Genomic DNA, 19,074 nt, shown 5'->3' with positions numbered 1-19,074 from the left:
TGAGTCCTCCAATAATAATTTATTACTTGATACTGACCAATCATCTTCATCTATTACTGTGAAATTCCTAACAGTTATTTGGGGATAAGTTCCACTTCCCCTGCTCCATGTTGTGTAGTTTTTCCAAAATTGTCTTATTAATCATCTAATTTATACAACTCTAAAACTTGCTTGAAATATATTTCTGCACAAGTCAATGAAATATTAAAAAAATGGATGAAAATAAAAATAAATAAATAAATGATCGCTTTTGGTTTGAAAGGGATCATCTGTGAATTTTACTTTACAATAAAAACAAAAGTTATTTTTAACTGCTTTGTGAACATTCTGCTCCTTATTAAACTTCACGGCTACCTCAGAATTCTAAATAATGACCATAGAAGGTTGATTTAAAAAAAAATTCCACGAGTTTCTTGCATAAAAGAATCTGGTCGCATCGGTTTAGCAGAGGAGTGCATGTGACACTTGGCTTTATGCAAAAAATTGTACTGCTCAATCCGACCACCAGAAGGAATCAAAGCGCCGCAAACAGTAGAAACTTCAGCCTTTATTTCTGCCTGAGTGCCGAAAACGAAGCCTGATGTACTACCTTTCCCAGAAATCCTCGCTTTCCGAGTTTCCTGCCCTGCCCTCCTGAAATGGGTCATATTCATTGCAGTCTCCGTTCCTATCTTTTTCTAGCAAGTCCCTCGGCCAAGAACTAGCCTTCCCAGTAGACTCCGCGGCGAGTCGGATTCCTGCGCATGCTTCTTTTTCCTTTTGCTCCCTGCAGTTACTCTCGCCGAGTTCGCTGGGCTGGATTGCCGCCCGCCAAGCTGCAATGGAGCAGCTGGGCTGGGGAGACCCTCGGGATGCAGGTGAGGTGAAGGGCTTCGGGCGCGCCCGCTGGCAGAGGCGGAACAAGTTGTTTGGGAGTAAGGCCGGCCGCGACAACCGTTGCCATGGCAGGTGTATCTAGAAGCTTTTCTCTTTGTGGGCAGCAGTAGGGCAGAGAAGATTTTGGCCTGATATCCATCTGGAGTTGACTGCCCATCTGGAAATACCTGATGGAAATCAACCACAGGGGATCTTCTCCGAATTAGGCTTTAAAAAAAAAATACGCAGGTGGTAGGAAAGGCGTTTCTTCAGCTGGTTTTTTGCTTTCTCGTTGCAGTCCGCCCTAACGTTCCTCTTTGTGCAGCCAGCCCCGTCGTGCTTAATAATAAACCTGGACGGGGGAATAAGAGGGGTCGTTTTGTCCCTCGCTGGAAAAGCGACTATGTTATCTGTACGGTTTGGTTTGATTTTCTGTAATTAACCTTCTCCGGATCTTCTTCTGTATCTCTTGGACTACCGTTCCCATTATCCAACGTGATTGGTATCTTAACATCCATAAGAGCGGATGGAATCGGAAATATTTCATACTGGGCTTAATCGCGAAGTTAAACTTCATACTGTGCTTTAAGCTGAAGTCCCTCGTGACATCTCCATTTGCAAAGCCACACTGTTAAATCTGTGCTTTATCATACTGTTACTAAAAAAAAGGGAGCTTCTTTCTTCTTTATTAAACAAGAATATCTATCACCCGTTCTTTTCCAAACGGTTCTGGATAGTATATCTGGATACAGCTGAATTTTTCCCAGCTCCTTGCACACTTGTGAATTGATAGAGAATATCAGGTTCTGAGTTGCCTATTCTGAGACGATTCAGATATTAGTAGAGGTAGACTCCCGGTTAAAATGGTTATCGTTCCTGAGCCTGTGTTAAAATGTAAGCATGTTTGTATCTCAGCATATTAATTGGCTGCAGTTTTTCCCCCCTCTTTTTGTAGCTAAATGATCAATAGAAGGTATATTTTTATTGCTGTGGAAGAATTGGTATATGGGTGTGGTGCCAGTCTTCAGCCATGGCTCATCTGAGGGAATTTGCCAATCAGGTGAGTGAGAACTTGAGGCTGTTTCTAAATCATTTACATGAAATTGAAATATCCAGACAACCTTCTGCATGTGGCCACTTTTACATTACATTGTGACATTTCTTGTTGCAAAAGTCCAAGGTGGCATCCGTTTTCATGGTCCGGTTTGCCATGTTTACCAAGCCAGTTTCCCTGGATGATTTATTCTGCCATTTTGCTAGATGGCATTATGCTGTATATATCTTTATATGTTCCAGTTTTCCAGTTTATCCTACATTTATGAGGGATTGGCTGATTTTCTAGCCTGTTCTCTGCCCCCTCGTACTTTTTTTTCTTTTTATATTTCTTTTTATGTTTATACTCTATTTATATTTCTAATATGTATTTGCTAATAGTTGATAGTTGAATGCAGAAATCAAGTGTGAGGCTTGCTTTTTGAGAGCATACAAGGATGTTGTGGCATTGTATGAAAAGTTGCTTACATCTTGTACCCTGTCCCCTGTCAAAGAGTTTCTTAGTGGAATTTACATGTAGTACCGGTAGTTGCCCTATTAAGAGTAAGAGCAAATGTCTTTAACTCAATAGCCTTAGAACAGAAACTGAAACTGGTACAAGCCCTGATGGTGGTGGGTGAGTCTGTACCATATCTTCTCAAATGAAAGGCATACCCACACCAGGGATTAAATTAATATACATGGGAAGGTGGGAGAGTATAATCTGGCTTCAAAAAAATAAGACCATTCTAAGAAATTTGAGCTTTTAGCTCAAATTACCTCTTTAGCATGGTCTGTCATCTTGAAAGTGAAAAGAAGTGGGAAAATATTTCGACTCCTAGCCGTCTGGCATTTTTGCTGCTTCTATTACTCTTCTAGTGGAAGGCATTTCTAGTCATATTGTTCTGTACTTGTATGCTTGCACACTTCATATTATTTTGATTCTAGTAAAACCTTTAGCTTAGTTTATGGGAGGTGACTGGTCTCTTCCTCACATCTTTAATATTTTGCTTTTATGTAATTTGTATGTTTATGAACATATGAACATATATATACTATTTATTGATTTTCTATTCTGCCCATCTCACTGACACAGTAACTCTGGGTGGCTTACAATATGATAAAGAGTCCTAGAAGTCAATTAAAAGTAGAGGGATTAAATAGAAAAGCTGAAAACCGGGCAACAGGCAGTCTGGATCTTCTCTACCTGGTCAGCCACCCTCAACATAGCTGGGTCCCTGCCAGACACTCAGGCCAAATGGCGCATCAAGTTTTCAAACTCAGAAGGCCAGGACTGTGGGGGTGACCTCACTTCTAATGGAAGAATATTCCAGAGATGGAGGCCGCAACAAAAAAGGCTCTTCTCCTGAATTCCACCAGCCTAAATTCTTAGGCAGACAGGATCCAAACTAGGCCCTCCTATTAAAACAAATGAGGTAGACTAGTCCCTTCAGGGTGAAATTGTCCCTCAGATATCCTGGCCCCATGCCATAAGGGGCTTTATAGATAGTAACCAATTGAAAATGCCACATCTGTACCAGTTGTAGCTTCCAAATACTCTTCAAGGATTATCCAATACAGAGCACACTGCAGTAATCCAACCAGTAGATGACCAGGACATGAGTGACTGCAAGCAGGGCTTCATAATCCAGGAAAAGGCGCAAGTGGTGTACAACTTGAAAGTCATGCAAAGGCTCTTCTAGCCACCTGCTCTTTAAGCAGGAGTCAGGAGTTTAGAAGAACCCTCAGATTGCACACCAAATCTGTCAGGGGTAATAAACTCCATCTGGAATTAAGGATGATAAACAGAACCCAGAGCTACTGTGTCTTACCAGAGTTCAGCTGAAGCCAGTTATCCTCCATCCAAACCCTCACAGACTTCAGACACTGTGAGAGGATAACTACAGCATCAGTATATATGAAAGTTTGCTGGTTTGGACCGTGCACTAATAATAATTCTGGATAGCTATGGATTTTATTACCGTACTATTTTAATAATGTAGTCTATTGACAGTTCTCTGAAAATAATTGATACTCATCCACCCATATTCCATATTAGTGTGCTTTCTACTACCTATATGGAACAGCCATTTCTGGATTGAGCTTCTCATACAAAGTAGACACAGAATGTACCTGTTCTTTTGATGTTGGTCAGCTGTAAGAGATGTACATGGGCTCTTAAATATCTTACCATTTTTATGGTACTGTTATACTTACAGGAGCTGCAGAAGATCAGATGGAAATAGCTCTGAAAATTTTGTTAAAGTATGAAAGCTAAGATTGAATTCTACAGCATTCAAAATTATTTTCACGAACATAATTCCATTAATTACTTCACTTCGATAAATATTTCAACTCATAAGAATGTTTTAAGCTGAGATTCTTTTATAGTAGATCTTCATACTTTCCTTTTGGATAAAATCTAAAATTGACCCTCTTTCAAAATCACTCAGAAAGGAAATGTACAATTTCAAGTTTTCTTCAGTACTTCAAGCCTTTATAATTAATTCTCAAGGTGGCAGAAACTTTGATGAAAGGTTACAGCTAATTTGATGATATATAAGAGCAGTTAATCTCCAGTGTAGAAGACACATTTATCTAAGACTGCATCAGAAAAAACTGATGTATTAACAAGTGCCACCTGGGTCTAGTGATTAAGGAACCAAACTACAAAGCAGGAAACTGAGGTATAATTCTGTTTTAGCCATGCAAATTGGATAACTTTGGGCCAGCCACTCTTTCAGCCCAGCTTACCTCACAGAATTGTTGCGATGGGAAAACAGGAGGAAGAAAGAGTTTTAGGTATATTTGCTGCTTTTTGTTGTTTATAAAAATAATAAAGGCAGGATAGAGATATCCTTCTACCTCTATTAATTTTAATATATATATAATGATTATATAGATTGCTGTTCACAGGGGTGTCCTGCGGATTTACAAAGTAAATCATGAAAGTTCTCTCAGAGACATTTTCTAAGGTGTTAAATTAATATAATCTCTTATCTAAATAGCCCCAATATGAGTAGAACCCTGAAATTCTAAGGAGATGTTACAAGTTGAACAATACTCAGATATTTACAGCCAGAAACTCTTCTTACATATGTCGATGAAGATTCTCAGTCATCCAGGTAGAGTTGTCTGGAAGTTGTCATAGTACCTGGACTTACTTTCTTTTTGGTTTGAAACATTTCACTACTTATCCAAGTAGCTTCTTCAGTCTGAGTTCAGACTAAGAACCTATTGGATAAGCAGCGAAACGTTTCAAACCAAAAAAGAAGTCCAGTTGCAATGACTCAACTTCCAGACGGTCTTCTTACATAGTGTTTTTTTTCCTCTTTTAGATACATTATGTAGAAAAAAGGTAAATCTATGATGAACAATTTAACCTTAGAAAAATATACTGGGTTACTCCTATTTTGAGAGATACTTACCAGTTCAATTTCTAAATCCATAGTTAATCTGTTACATAAATCTTACATTTGGTTGGTCCACTTACTGCTGTCCTTAAATGCATGTATTAGTCTTACTGATTCATTAGCATTCTGCTAAGGCAGTCTGAATTAATCACATTACTGGTTCACATATCACACTAAGTAACCTGGCTTGCTTGGTTTGAACTTGCTGTCATTTGTGATTCCCAATTCATGCTTTATCACTATGTATGAATCACTCACTGACTTATTTTGAAAAAAAAAGTAAAGGCTCTGAGTTGAGCTGATGTCTTCATAGTCCTATTACGCATGCCTTTTTTCAAGATATTTTCAACTTCCCAGTCTAGTTTATACTCCAGAATTCCATGTACTCATATTAGTTCATAAACTGGGAAAAGATCATCCAATTATTGCCACTTTATGAAATCAATCTAAAATGAAATAAACACGAGAGAAAGCAAATGTTTTGCTTCACTATTAGAGAAAGTATTCATATTGTAGTCTTCCTATTCCTCTTCTTTAAATTGATGAGAAATACGTTATGCATTATATTATACCAGTAAGATTAAAATTACTTTTAGAAAAAATTCTCCTGAACTTGATGTTTTCATATGTGGACTCTTGGCTGACTGACAGCAATAAGCCAAAGTTTAAGGAAATATAAAATAGATCCTTCTGGCAATCTCCAGCATGGAATGTGAAGAGGGCTGTACAAATTCAAGGCTTATTTCAGAGTAACTTTTAAGATTTGCATTTTCAACATAACTGAAGGACACTAGGTTGGGGAAGGCTATGCTACACTAAGTCATAGAACTCATGACATGCAAAAGAGGAGGATAATTCAAGCTTTGTTCTATGTTGAGCATACAGTTTCTCTCTTCACATTTATGGACATGGTTAATAGTTTATTGACTACATTGACACATTATTGATATTTGTGTGTGTGTGTGTGTGTGTAATTAAACATAGAGTCTTGCAACACATAAAAGGCTTTCAATTTATTATGATGTAACTTTCTTGGTCTGACATTTTTTTTACATCTGGTGGTAGTCAAACTGCCACTTTACTTTTGGTGAAATTGACTGCCATGACTGCCCCTGTAGAAAACATAAATGATAACTTAAAATATAGTTTTTGGTACTGATAGATCTTCACATACATTCTTTTTCTGTTCTAATGGGAAGCCACTATTGCACTGTCCTGTAATGAACTCTCCTACAGTGTGTTTATTTAGAACTGTTATACTGGCTAATAATAATAACCACCCTTTGTTTTTCTGCTTTTTAGAGTTCTGAATAGTTTGTCTTAATGTGTTGTCTTTCCCTCTCACTTCTTCATTTCCCCAATGTTTTTTATCCAACTTAGCACTCTCGGGTTGATCCAGAGGAATTATTCACTAAGCTGGAGAGGATTGGCAAAGGATCATTTGGGGAAGTGTACAAAGGAATTGACAACCGTACCAAGGAGGTAGTAGCTATCAAAATAATTGACTTGGAAGAGGCAGAGGATGAAATTGAAGACATCCAGCAGGAGATAACAGTTCTTAGTCAGTGTGACAGTCCATATATCACCCGATACTATGGCTCCTATTTGAAGGTAACTGAAGCTAGAAAAGTAGCCTGAATTGCAATGCAATTGATCTACAAAATAGAAGGGAAACAAAAACCAACTGCTGTACAAACCCTTCTGTTTTCCCAATAATTGTTTATATTTCAATCTGCAGCACAAAATCTTGTGGTAAAGATACTGGTATGAATGGATAAATGTCAGTGAACATGGGAAGATTTTTCTTCAAAATCCTCTCTCTGTTCTTGTTGAAATAAAAATACTCATGATCAATATTTAATCTTTCAGAGATCTAGTAATTTGAATGAAATTCAGTCTAAGTCAGGGGTGTCAAACTGCCGGCCTGCGGGCTGGATGCGTCATCCAGAAGCCGTGTCATCCAGAAGCCGCGCCCACCCCATTGCCGGCAATGGTGAAAAGCTTCGATACATTGCATGACGTCATCTGACGTCGCGAGTTTGATATGTCTGGTCTAAGTAATCAATGTAGTGAATGTAATACATACATACAATGGTCCCTCCCTAAATTTACTGATTCTAAATTAGACTTTCTTAATAATTTGGTAAAACTGTTGTCATTTCTTAATTGAAGGTGTTTGATTATGGTGGATGAACATTGCTTCTGAAATGCTAATCTTCTTGCCTAAAGGGTTGTTATGAGAGTTTCAATTTGTGTGCAGCAAAGATAAAGGTATCCTTGTATTTCCTTATGCTAACATTCTTGTATGAAACTGTTTATCATGGTACTGTTTATGTAATTTTTTAAACTATAAAAAATATCACCATGAATTAGTTACAAAGGTCAATGAGACAGCTAGGTCTTTCTGGTATTAAGAAACTATATAAGAGATGAAGGGCAGCCCATTTTGTCTATTTCTAATACAGTAGATGGATTTAACTAAACGTTATGATAATTTGACATATTTGCTTGACTTAATCTACAGGGCACCAAATTGTGGATAATCATGGAGTATTTGGGAGGTGGCTCAGCTCTGGATCTAGTAAGTATCTTTATTGTTTCGTTTATTACCTTACCAAAGAGAATTTGCCAACTCAGGAGCAGCTCAAGATTTCATATAATCAGTTATGACCATCTACCTAACACAACTGCTATTTGGTGCCATCCAGTCAACAGATTTGATATTCTGACCTTGGATGAAGTAGATTATCTGGATCCTTTTCAGTCTGGGTTTAAGCCAATGTGTCATTGAGACAGCATTGATCCCACTCATGGGTGACCTCTGGGGGGTGGGTGGGATGGAGATGGTGCAACTATCCTGACCCTTTTGAATCACCTGGCATGTTTTAATATCAACCATGGTATCCTTCTGGACTGGCTTCAAGGATTGGAAATGGAAGATACTGTTTTGTAGTGCTTCTCTTCTTCCTCTCATAGCCATTTCCATTTTTGGGGGGGGGGGAGATCCAACATAGATTCCTACAATATGTGATATCTCAGGGTTCAGGTTTTTCACTCCTCTTTAATATATATATTAACTTGCTATGCAAGATCATTTGTGCTCATAGAGTGTGGTATCATCAGTATGCTGATAATACTTATACATCTCCACCTTAACTGGTCAGGTGATGCTGTTGAGATGCTGACCCAGTGCCTGGAGATTTTGAGGGTCTGAATGGGTAAGAACAAGCTCTTAACTCAATCCTACCAAGGAGTGACTTGGGTTCTTCATTATCTAGGATCTGGTGATATTCATCTTTGATACTTGATGGGGATACACTTTCCTTAACAAAGTTAATGTGCAGTTTGGGGCTTCTCCTCATGAGCTGGTTTCATATTTTTTTTGAAAAATCTTCATAGCAAAAGTCATTTTATATATTTCATAGACTTATTTTTGCCCTTGTCTTTCAGCTCAAGCCTGGTCCCTTGGAAGAGATCTACATTGCCACAATCCTGCGAGAAATTCTTAAAGGTCTGGACTACCTTCACTCTGAGAGGAAAATCCACAGAGACATCAAAGGTAAGGCACACAGACTACACATTGCGTTCATTCTTGGCAGTTCCTTTATTAAGATCAGTGAATCCATGTTTGTTCTTGTTTGTACTAATATCCTAGGAAGAAGAATCTAGCTAAGTATATACCTTTCTGTGATCATGTATTCAGACTAAGGGGTCTGAATGCTGACATAAATCTATGCAACAGATTAATGAAGATTTCTTTTTTTTAAGAGGGAAATGTTTCATGATTTTGAAAATGAGAAGAGGGGTGAATTGGAAAAAGGGTTTATGAAACAGAAAGCATATTATTTTACTCTGCCAAGCACTATGTTTGTAATGAATAATAATAAATGGAAATAATTTGAAATCTGCATAAATTTTACAATTTTGAATCCATTTGCTATAGTATGTATATTATAGAAACAATTGACTCCCTTTCATAAAAGGATGGTGTTAGTATAATCTTATTAATAATGGTTTTTGATGAGATTTATGCTGTGTGTATAAACTGTGCAGTTACTTTCAAATTGTGTTCAGTATAGTACTTCTGGATAGTGATTTTTTTAAACCAGGATATAGGGTACAATGGTAACTACAATGGTTTTTCCACTAGAATATAGAAAGGAAAGATATAAAACATGGAAAGAACAGAGAATGAAAAACAGAATTAAATGTTTCAAGTAGGACAATCATAATATCCCATTGTTTGGCTTCTGAATTTATAAGTAAGTTGACCGAGAAGTAGACTTAAGGACTGAACCAAAATTCTGGCTGTCTTCTGCTTTCCTGCTACAGTTCTTTAAATAACTATTTGTCTTCTCTATCTTGAAAATTAACTGAAAACTATATGCCAAATCTTCAAAAGTTACTATCTTTCCACAAGAGAGGTAACCCCCCTTTGATTAAGTTACTTGTATAACTTTTTGTATAAACAGCTGCCAATGTGTTACTTTCGGAGCAAGGGGATGTGAAACTAGCTGACTTTGGTGTGGCTGGCCAACTGACAGACACTCAAATCAAGAGAAACACCTTTGTTGGGACTCCTTTTTGGATGGCACCCGAAGTCATCAAGCAATCAGCCTATGACTTCAAGGTGAGCTGAGAGGAGCAACTAGAAGTAAAAAGACCATCAGTATATTATCTCACCAGGGAATTGCCCTATGTAGAAAAAATAAAAGATTTCAGTATGTTATATCTACATCCTTTGCCCATGGCAATGTTTATGTATACTAGCAGAGCTTTGCTCCTACTTACATATATCATCTCTCTCTCTCTCTCTCTCTCTCTCTCTCTCTCTCTCTCTCTCTCTCTCTCTCTCTCTCTCTCTCTCTCTCTCTCTCTCTCTCCTCTCTCTCCTCTCTCTCCTCTCTCTCTCCTCATTCTAGAAGGTGAATTGAACTATTGTATTCTGGAAATGGGAATCAAAGTCTATGCCACACAATGTTGGTTTCCATGGGCAAATTAAGGTGGAATATTCTGAGTTCATAGCCTTTGGTTTTTTTTTCCAGGCAGACATTTGGTCTCTTGGCATTACTGCTATTGAACTGGCAAAAGGAGAGCCTCCAAATTCTGACCTGCATCCAATGAGGGTTCTCTTCCTGATTCCCAAGAACAACCCTCCAACATTAGAAGGGCACCATAGTAAGCCCTTTAAGGAATTTGTGGAAGCCTGCCTTAACAAGGACCCCAGATTTGTAAGTGGCTTTCTTTCCTTGACTTTATACAGAGTACTGTGTCAGAATATCTGGCAAAAGTTATTAAAAGAATATACTTGACCTCTGGAGATGAGCTAAGGGTCTAGAGAAGAGTTGAGTTCTGGTTTATCCTTCACAGAAGATTGTGGTAACTTTGGGCCAGTCATGCTATCAGCTTTCCAGCCCAATCTACTTTACAACATTGTTGATGGAAAAATGTTATGTATACTCGTCTGACCTTCTGGAGGAAGTGTGGATGTAAGATTAATTAAAAAGTAAGTCTGCCTGAGTCATTTTCTAAACAGAAATGCTCTTCAGAAAGCCAGAAGTGATGTCCACTTCTTATTTGGGCTTCTGCTAGCTGAAACTCCTTATTTTGTCTCTTTTGTTGGAACAGAGGCCCACTGCAAAGGAATTGCTAAAGCACAAATTTATTACACGTTACACAAAGAAAACATCATTTCTCATGGAACTCATTGACCGGTACAAACGGTGGAAATCAGAGGGGCATGGTGAGGACTCCAGCTCAGATGACTCTGACATGTATGTATACTCCCTGTCTCCTGCTCCATTTCCAGATAAGAATAACTCACAGTCAGATGTTAGTGAGAGGAATCTGAACTATATAAATTTAGTTTCATGGAAAATAACCTTTTGTAGATCTTAACATGGATATAATTGATGTGGCTTTTTGGGTATGGATGAGAAAGGAATAACATACCGTATATTATTTTAATGCTAGATGCTTCCTTTTTTAAAAAAAATGAAATGAATATCCTTGCTGGAAACCTGCCAGAAAAACTAGTGCATGTGGTATCACATCAAATGTTAGCCTAATCATCATCATCATCATCATCACCATCATCATCAACCAAAGAACAGAAGAACAGAATAGAGGCATGGGAAGACAAAGCACAACATGGCCAGTACATTAAAAAAATAGCTGGGAAAACAGATAATAACAAGACCTGGCAATGGCTAAGAGCAGGAAAGTTGAAGAAGGAGACCGAGGGACTAATTCTGGCTGCACAAGACCAAGCCTTAAGGACAAATGCATACAAAGTCAAAATTGAGAAGACAGCAACAGATAGTAAGTGCCGCCTATGCAAAGAAGCTGAAGAAACAGTGGACCACCTGGTAAGCTGCTGCAAGAAGATCGCACAGACTGACTACAAGCAGCAGCATGACAAAGTAGCAACAATGGTGCATTGGAAGATCTGCAAGAAATATCATTTGCCTGTAAGCAAGAACTGGTGGGATCATAAAATAGAGAAAGTTATAGAAAATGATAAAATTAAACTGCTCTGGGACTTCAGAATTCAAAGAGACAAGCACCTGCAACATAACACCCCGGACTTAACAATTGTCGATAAGAAAGACAAAAAAGTCTGGATAGTGGACGTGGCAGTGCCAGGAGACAGCAGAATAGATGAGAAAGAACTGGAGAAGATAACAAAATACAAAGATGTACAAATAGAAAGACTGTGGCAAAGGCAAGCAAGGGTAGTACCAATAGTAATAGGCGCCTTGGGTGCAATCCCAAAACAACTGGAGCACCACTTGGACACCATTGGCACTGACAAATTCGCCATTAGTCAATTACAAAAGGCGGCCTTACTAGGAACTGCTTCCATCCTGCAATGATATCTGTAATACCATCAAACATCCACATGTGCCTATCCCAGGTTCTTGGTAAGGACTCGATAGGTAGACAAAAATGCCAGATCCAGTGGGAACACCTGGCTGACTGTGATGATAATAATAATAATAATAATAATAATAATAATAATAATAATAATAATAATAATAATAATAATAATAATAATAATAATGATGATGATGATGATGATGATGATGATGATCTAGTCCAACCCCCTGCTCAGGCAGGAAACCCTATACCATTTCAGACAAATGGCTGTCCAGTCTCTTCTTAAAAACTTCCAGTGATGGAGCATTCAGAGCTTCTGGAGGCAGGTTGTTCCACTGATTAATTGTTCTAACTGTCAGGATACACCATGCCAATTGTGAGGGCATAGGAGCAGTTGGGGAAACTTCTCTAATTTTTGATCTGTAATGTAATTTCTCCAGTTCAACATATTTTTGAATACAAGGTTTTTTTTTTTATTATTTCCTAGTGATGGAGATGCAGATGAGAGGGATCAAGGGCCCATCTGGACTTTCCCTCCAACTATTCGACCCAGCTCCCTGAACAAATTGCATAAAGGGATGCCTCATCATGGGTCTCAAAAGGTCAGTTTGGGGTTTTTTTTGCAGCTGAGAAGAACCAAACCATTGACAGCAGGTCTGGGGGGAACTTCAATGTTTCTCTATACTAAGACAACATTTGCTTTGGCTGCTTTTTTATTTTTATCATTAGTACTAGATAAAAGTGGCAAATAGGATGTCATTCCAGCCTTAGGCTTTTTCTGAAATCAGAGTGGGATTGCTTAGAGTCTGTAGGGAAGAATAGAAAGCAGTTAATGATGTTTGTTTACTTGTTTCTTTCAAAACAATATAGGTTCATGATGCTTGGCAAAACACTACAATTTTGTGGATGAAAAGCAAATATAGATAGTGCACTCCAGATTTCAACCCGCATCAGCCCAAGTGGCCAGGGATTATGGAACATGTAATCCAAAACATTCAGGCTAGGTTTGTACATTACATTAGCCATAAAGATGTTGATTTTCATTTAGCATGATGTAGGCACAACAACATTTTGGTTTGTGGATCCTCATGTACGCTTAGCATTATGAATCAGGCCATATGGCATTTTCAACAAAATCTTGATTAAAGCAGACCCTGGCTTAGCATAATATATGAATCAGTTCGTGAACATCCTTGTTCTAACAACTGGAGGTCTTGCTTAGGGAAACACTAGCTGGCAACCTTGTTTTTTTCTCTTTCCAGGCTTCTGAACCCATCAAGAGGCAGCCCCGGTCCCAGTGTCTCTCTATTCTTGTCCGTCCTGTCTTTAGAGAGGTGAGTCTTCAGCACATTCTGAGCAGTTTTTGTAAACTTCTGTGTAACATGTAAAGCAGGGATCCCCCACCAGTACCGGGCCACGGCATGCCAGCAACCGGTCCGCACAAAGAAGCCAAGCCCCATCCGTGGGATGCAGGCAGTACACAAAACCACGCACCCTCCGGTCCGCAGAAAAACCTCTCTCCACGGAACCAGTCCCTGATGCTCAAAAGGTTGGGGACCTCTGATGTAAAGGGCTTGGATAACTAGGTGAGGCTCTCTGAAATAGATAGGAAACTGAAAAGCAAGTGCATAGGAAGAGATGATTTTTGAAAGGAGAAATGAGGTGCAGGTTCTATACAGGTATCTAATTACTCACTAAGGCTTCTAAATAGTTTTTACCAGTACTGTTGGGTCATGCATAGGGGCTTTTTGGGGAGGGTTATTTTTATATTTAAATAGCAAGTATTTATGGTGGTTCACAATGCCAAAAAAGTAGATGTCAGGTATAGCATACAGATGAATTGCAGGGTCCTTCTGGTTATGACACATCCAATTCAGTACAGAATACTTCTTGCAAGCCAAAAAATACTGAAAACCAAAAGAAGCGGTAACAAACTAGCATCACAGTATCTGTTTGACATCAGTCCAGTGCTTCTTTGGTGCCAGTCTGGCATCTTTTCAGTGTGTTCTAGCAACAGGCATTTCTTTCCAGAGGGAGTAATACACATTGCTGCTCTTCTCGCACTATCAGTGCTCAGCTTTGCCTTGTTCTGCATCCTGATTATGTGGGAGGCGTAAAGGAAAGGGTAACTGGCTAGGTAAGGATCTCTTCAGGACACAGTACGGGTATATAAGCCATATTGATACCGAAGGGGAAAGATAATTCAGCCAGACAAGCTTTTGGTTATAGACTGATTGCTCTTCTACTGATCATTTTTTGCTTTTGGTTTTGCCTTTCAGTTAGCTATTCAAGTTCTTTTGGAGAAATTTCTTAAAGAAAAATTCTTATGCTGCAGTCTGTCCAGAGCACACACTTTTCTGAAATGTAAATGCCAAGTATGCTGAAACTTAAATAGGAGGTTCTAGAGTTTGTGCTGTTTGGAGATATGAAAAGCCACGCTAAAAATGTTTTTACTGGACGGTGGATGTGCAGGCTATTTTTAATGGAACAAAAATGTTCCATATTATATTGCCTAATGTATATGGTGTTCACAGTTTCATATATCAGCTGGTCTCAAGCTCTCACCTATGATTCTTTCCCATTGGAATCAAGAGTTGTCTAAACATTTGGATTTGGATGAAACCTACGTTACAAAAATTAATAAAGAAATATACTACAGGTAGTCCTCAAATATGGCCACAATTGAACCCAAAATTTCTATTGTCAAACAAGATAGTTGTTAAGTGAGTTTTGCCCCATTTTATGACATTTCTTGCCACAGTTTTAGGTGAATCCCTGCAGTTGTTAGTAACATCGTTGTTAAATGAATGGCTTCCCCATTGACTTTACTTGTCAGAAGGTCTCAAAAGGTGATCTCATGACCCTGGGACACTACATAAATATATGCCAGTTGCCAAGAATCTGAATTTGGATAATTTGACCATGGAGATGCTGCAATGGTCATAAGTATGAAAAATAGTTATAATTCACTTTTTTCAGTGCCTGTCACTAAACGCTAAATGAATGAACGGTCACGAAACGAATGGATGTGAGTTGAAGACTGCCTGTATATGACATCCTTTTTCATATGGGTGGAGAGCAATAAACTTACATATTAAAATTGTGACTGTTATTATGAGGTATATAGTATCATCTCTGACATAAAATGAAAATTTGAAACTAATATTTTGACTGTTCCAAACAAAATGTTAATTTTATTTTTTTTTGGCAGCTCAAAGACAAGCACAAGCAGACTGGAGGAAATGTAGGTGCCATGGAAGAACTTGAAAATGCTTTTAGCTTAGCTGAAGAGTCTTGCCCTGGAATCTCAGATAAACTAATTGCATATATGGTGGAACGAGTGCAAAGGTAAAATCAGCAAGAGCTGTTAGCCTGATCAAACTTAATAGTGTGAAAAGAGCAACTACCTATTTCTAATATGTGCTGCTTTTTGTTATGTGCCCACAATATAGATTGTGGATTCCTTCCTGTAGAAGTCAGTTTCTACAATTTAGTCCTTTGAATGGTCTCTGGACAGGATACTAAAAATCCCTTCTGGTACTAATTCCACACCAATTTTGGCTAAGCATGACTGAATATTTAGCCCAAAGCAATGCTTTACCCGTTTGTTATTGAATCTGAAGAAAGGTTATGGTATACATTAGGGGTCCCCAACCCCCAGCCTTTTGGGAACCAAGCCGTGCAAACGGGCAAGCGCATGACAGTGGCGTAGCGTGGGGGGTGCAGGGGGGGCCGGCCGCATCGGGCGCAACATCTGGGGGGGGCGCGCTTGCACTCGCAGCTCTCTGCCCCTGCCTGGCTCACTCACTCACTCACTGCAGTGCTGGCTGTGCGAATCCGATCCGAGCCGCCGGGTTGCCGCCCACTGTGGAGGGGGTGTGTGCCAGGTGTGCGGTGCGGTGCGGAGAGAGAGCGAGGGACTATCTGGGGGAGGGACAGTGCAGCGGCCGGGTGCTTGCCCCGGGTGCTGACAACCCACGCTACGCCACTGGCGCATGAAGCTTCATTTGTGCATGAGCAGTATTAGGTTGCACATGCGAAACCATCCCCTCTCCCCCACCACCGGTCCATTTAGCCAGAAAGGTTGGGGACTGTTGGTGTATATAACACATTACTTCTGTATATAATATCTGTAAAGTGAAGGTGAGCCATCTGAGACTTCAGGGCCACATGTGACATGCAAAGCTCTCCTATCTTCACTGTTGAATTTCAGCTTGCCACTATTTTGAGGCACAGAACATATGAAAAAGTACAACACACAGACATACAAAGACTGTACTCATCTAAATAAGGAAAGACCCCTCGTGCAACTTACATGCCTGTGATGCTATCTACTTTGGGCTTAATAACTTATGGTGGAAAATCCTGACAGATTTCTCTTGTTCATCCTCAGGTTCTCACACAGTAGAAACCATCTGTCTTCAGCACGCTGATGAGTCCGCTCTTTTTTGCTCATGAAAAGGGTGGAAACCCACCCCCCCCCCAGCCCCACCGGAACTGCATCTTGAATTGTTATCTGCTATTGGATGTTAACATTGTGCTATGAATTCCCAGTCATTTCAGAGCCTTTATGTCTGTATGTGTCATGCACCCATGATGGGATTTGTAAAGCAAATGATCATGGACTACTTTGCAGTACTGGGAGGGTAATTTCTACAATGCATTTCATGAAGGTTTTTAAACAATAACCAATTTTGCTCAGGTCAGACCTTGTTTCAAAGCAAAATCCTGACTGCTGGAAAATCAAAACTCTTAGACAAACACATTCCAAGAAGGAAGGAGATGCTGGTGGGTTTCTCCTCTGGCCAGAGGCAAAGTTTACTTAAGCACATAGATGATCTCTTGCCATTCAGCTAGATAGCAATAGAAGGCTGTTACTCAAAAGAATCTTCTTTAGACTTTCTCAATTTAATTATACAGGTTATATTTTCCTCCTCAGTCTGCTTGCCCCTTTTGTGAGGCAGGCTTGTCTGCTGCTGTAATCTGCCCTTGGCCACGTTTCAGTGACAATAGCTCAAAGCAGAAATGCTTATAGTGTGGCAAGGCCTTTTGCTGCTATACAGTATTCACTACTGTCAATTCATATCTGATTCATTAATTTTGACAAGCAAAGTATTACGGACTTATTAAAAGGAGAGACATTAACTACTCCTACAAGTTAGAGAAACAACAGAGTCCTTCCAAAGTTTCTACACGTTTAGAGCTTTGTTTGTGAAATGTGGCTAAAACTTTCTGTTAAATTGAAATAAAGTGTGGTGCCAACCAGTGAAGAATATTCTAGGTGATGTTCCTGAAATGTGTTCTGTGTTCTGTCTCTTTAACTGTTTACTCTGTGTTGGACCCGAATAGTTTTAGGAGGTATCCTATCATTTTCTAAGCAATCTGAAACTCAAGTAGGAAGTTAGCAGATCTATAGCAGTATTAAAAATGGAAGTGGGAGGTCTTCAAGTATCATTTTCTAATTCTGTAACATCTGATAGTGCCATGGATGACTTGAGAAAGACGTTACTGCCTAATAATTATAGTTGTGGGTGGAGGTAGATCTTCCAGTTCTGTTTATTCTCCCTGAAAAATGGTTGGTTGATAAAAAGCAGATTATGCTGGAACATAATGCTCTTAAGAAATATCTGGGATAGATGTATTTCAGCCACGCTCATGAATATGAATCCAATTTCTTTACCATTATTCCTCCAAATTATTTATACAGCATATACAAATATACTAATGGAGAATAGGAAGCTGCTACTTTGTACTGTTCATAAAAGGTACTTTATGCTACTCCACACAGTATTGCCAGAATGCTCCCAAATTGACTCCAAACAGTTATTGCTATTCAAATAAGCAGCAAAAGGGATCTGCCACTTCCAATAAAATTAACTTGTGAAACAAGTTTTGACTTTGCTTCTTTATTCATTAGATTTATGTTTTGCCTTTCTTCCAGGAGCTCAAGACAAGTACCTGCTCATCTAATTTTTCCACAAACAATCCAATATGGTAGTTTGGGTTGAATGTTAGTGATCAGTCACCCACTGAACTTCCATGCCATGGGGTAGACTTGAATCTAGGTCTCCCCAGTCAAAGATAACTGGTATTACTGTTTGAAGGATTGAATGCAGGGTTTCAGGTTGATGCTAATCAAGGGCCAGAGTTTACACGTACACTTTCCTTAGGTTATTTTTTTTAATCTGAGGGTAAAGCTTGATCTTAGGTAAGCGAGAGGAATTAGTCATCTGATTTTATAGGCAACTATATGTTGTAACCCTATTAGCAATATAAAGCAAATGATATTTAAAGGGACTCAAAAAGGATTGGATATTATATGACTGAAGTTTATTTTTTTTCTGGGGGAGGGAAAGCATCTGACATGGAAGATCTGCAAAACTCTGCCAAAGTCAAGAAGAGGCTGTGCCATAGGCATTTTTCTTTTCATTGCAGATGATAGCTCAGGTGTCAATGGGGGCAGAGGCAGAACAATGCATTTTTACCCTTATCTTTAAGGGCATAACAGAGTAGCATAAATATAAACACCAAGGTGCACATGCGTGTTAAAGCAGTTTCATAGCTTGCAAGCATATATGCAGTTAGAAAAATCTTAGGATCGGATATTCACAAACACAGGGAAAAAAGTTGTGTCTTTTTAATCTGAATCTATTGGATGGTTAGGATAAAGAGCAGGGAGAGAAGAAGACCTGATCTTGTCTAGCAGTAAATCCTTGCTAAAACTTACTAGGGAATATGGTGAATTTGAAAGAGCTTATATACTTTGATAAGGGACGCTGAGCTTGTCGATCAGAAGGTCGGCAGTTTGGCGGGTCCCAGCTTCTGCCAACCTAGCAGTTCAAAAGCATGTAAAAATGCAAGTAGAAAAATAGGGACCACTACGGTGGGATGGTAA

The 19,074-nt window shown here is 39.1% G+C and overlaps 1 protein-coding gene across 3 annotated transcripts; it reads left to right on the top strand.

The window, feature by feature from the left end:
• The first annotated feature begins 702 nt into the window (after window positions 1-702).
• STK25 (serine/threonine kinase 25) lies at window positions 703-18,058 on the top strand. Of its 3 annotated transcripts, XM_081329643.1 has the most exons (12): window positions 703-857; window positions 1,811-1,915; window positions 6,681-6,911; window positions 7,825-7,881; window positions 8,751-8,859; window positions 9,773-9,930; window positions 10,346-10,531; window positions 10,929-11,074; window positions 12,667-12,781; window positions 13,442-13,513; window positions 15,391-15,527; window positions 16,573-18,058. In XM_081329643.1, the coding sequence occupies exons 2-12, from the start codon at window positions 1,886-1,888 to the stop codon at window positions 16,610-16,612; spliced, it is 1,281 nt and encodes a 426-aa protein (XP_081185769.1). In that variant the 5' UTR covers window positions 703-857; window positions 1,811-1,885; the 3' UTR covers window positions 16,613-18,058. The 3 variants fall into 3 exon arrangements, 2 of the variants coding, with proteins under 2 accessions (XP_081185769.1, XP_081185770.1); XR_014026696.1 differs by lacking the exon at window positions 16,573-18,058 and having other exon boundaries at window positions 12,667-13,183; window positions 15,391-15,404; XM_081329644.1 differs by lacking the exon at window positions 1,811-1,915 and having other exon boundaries at window positions 774-857.
• The last annotated feature ends 1,016 nt before the right edge of the window (window positions 18,059-19,074 follow it).

The sequence above is a fragment of the Vipera berus genome (genome assembly GCF_964194415.1).
Source record: "Vipera berus genome assembly, chromosome: 5".
NCBI lineage: Eukaryota > Metazoa > Chordata > Lepidosauria > Squamata > Viperidae > Vipera > Vipera berus.
The sequence above is the reverse complement of the archived record's forward strand: the minus strand, read 5'-3'. Positions and strand labels throughout refer to the sequence as shown.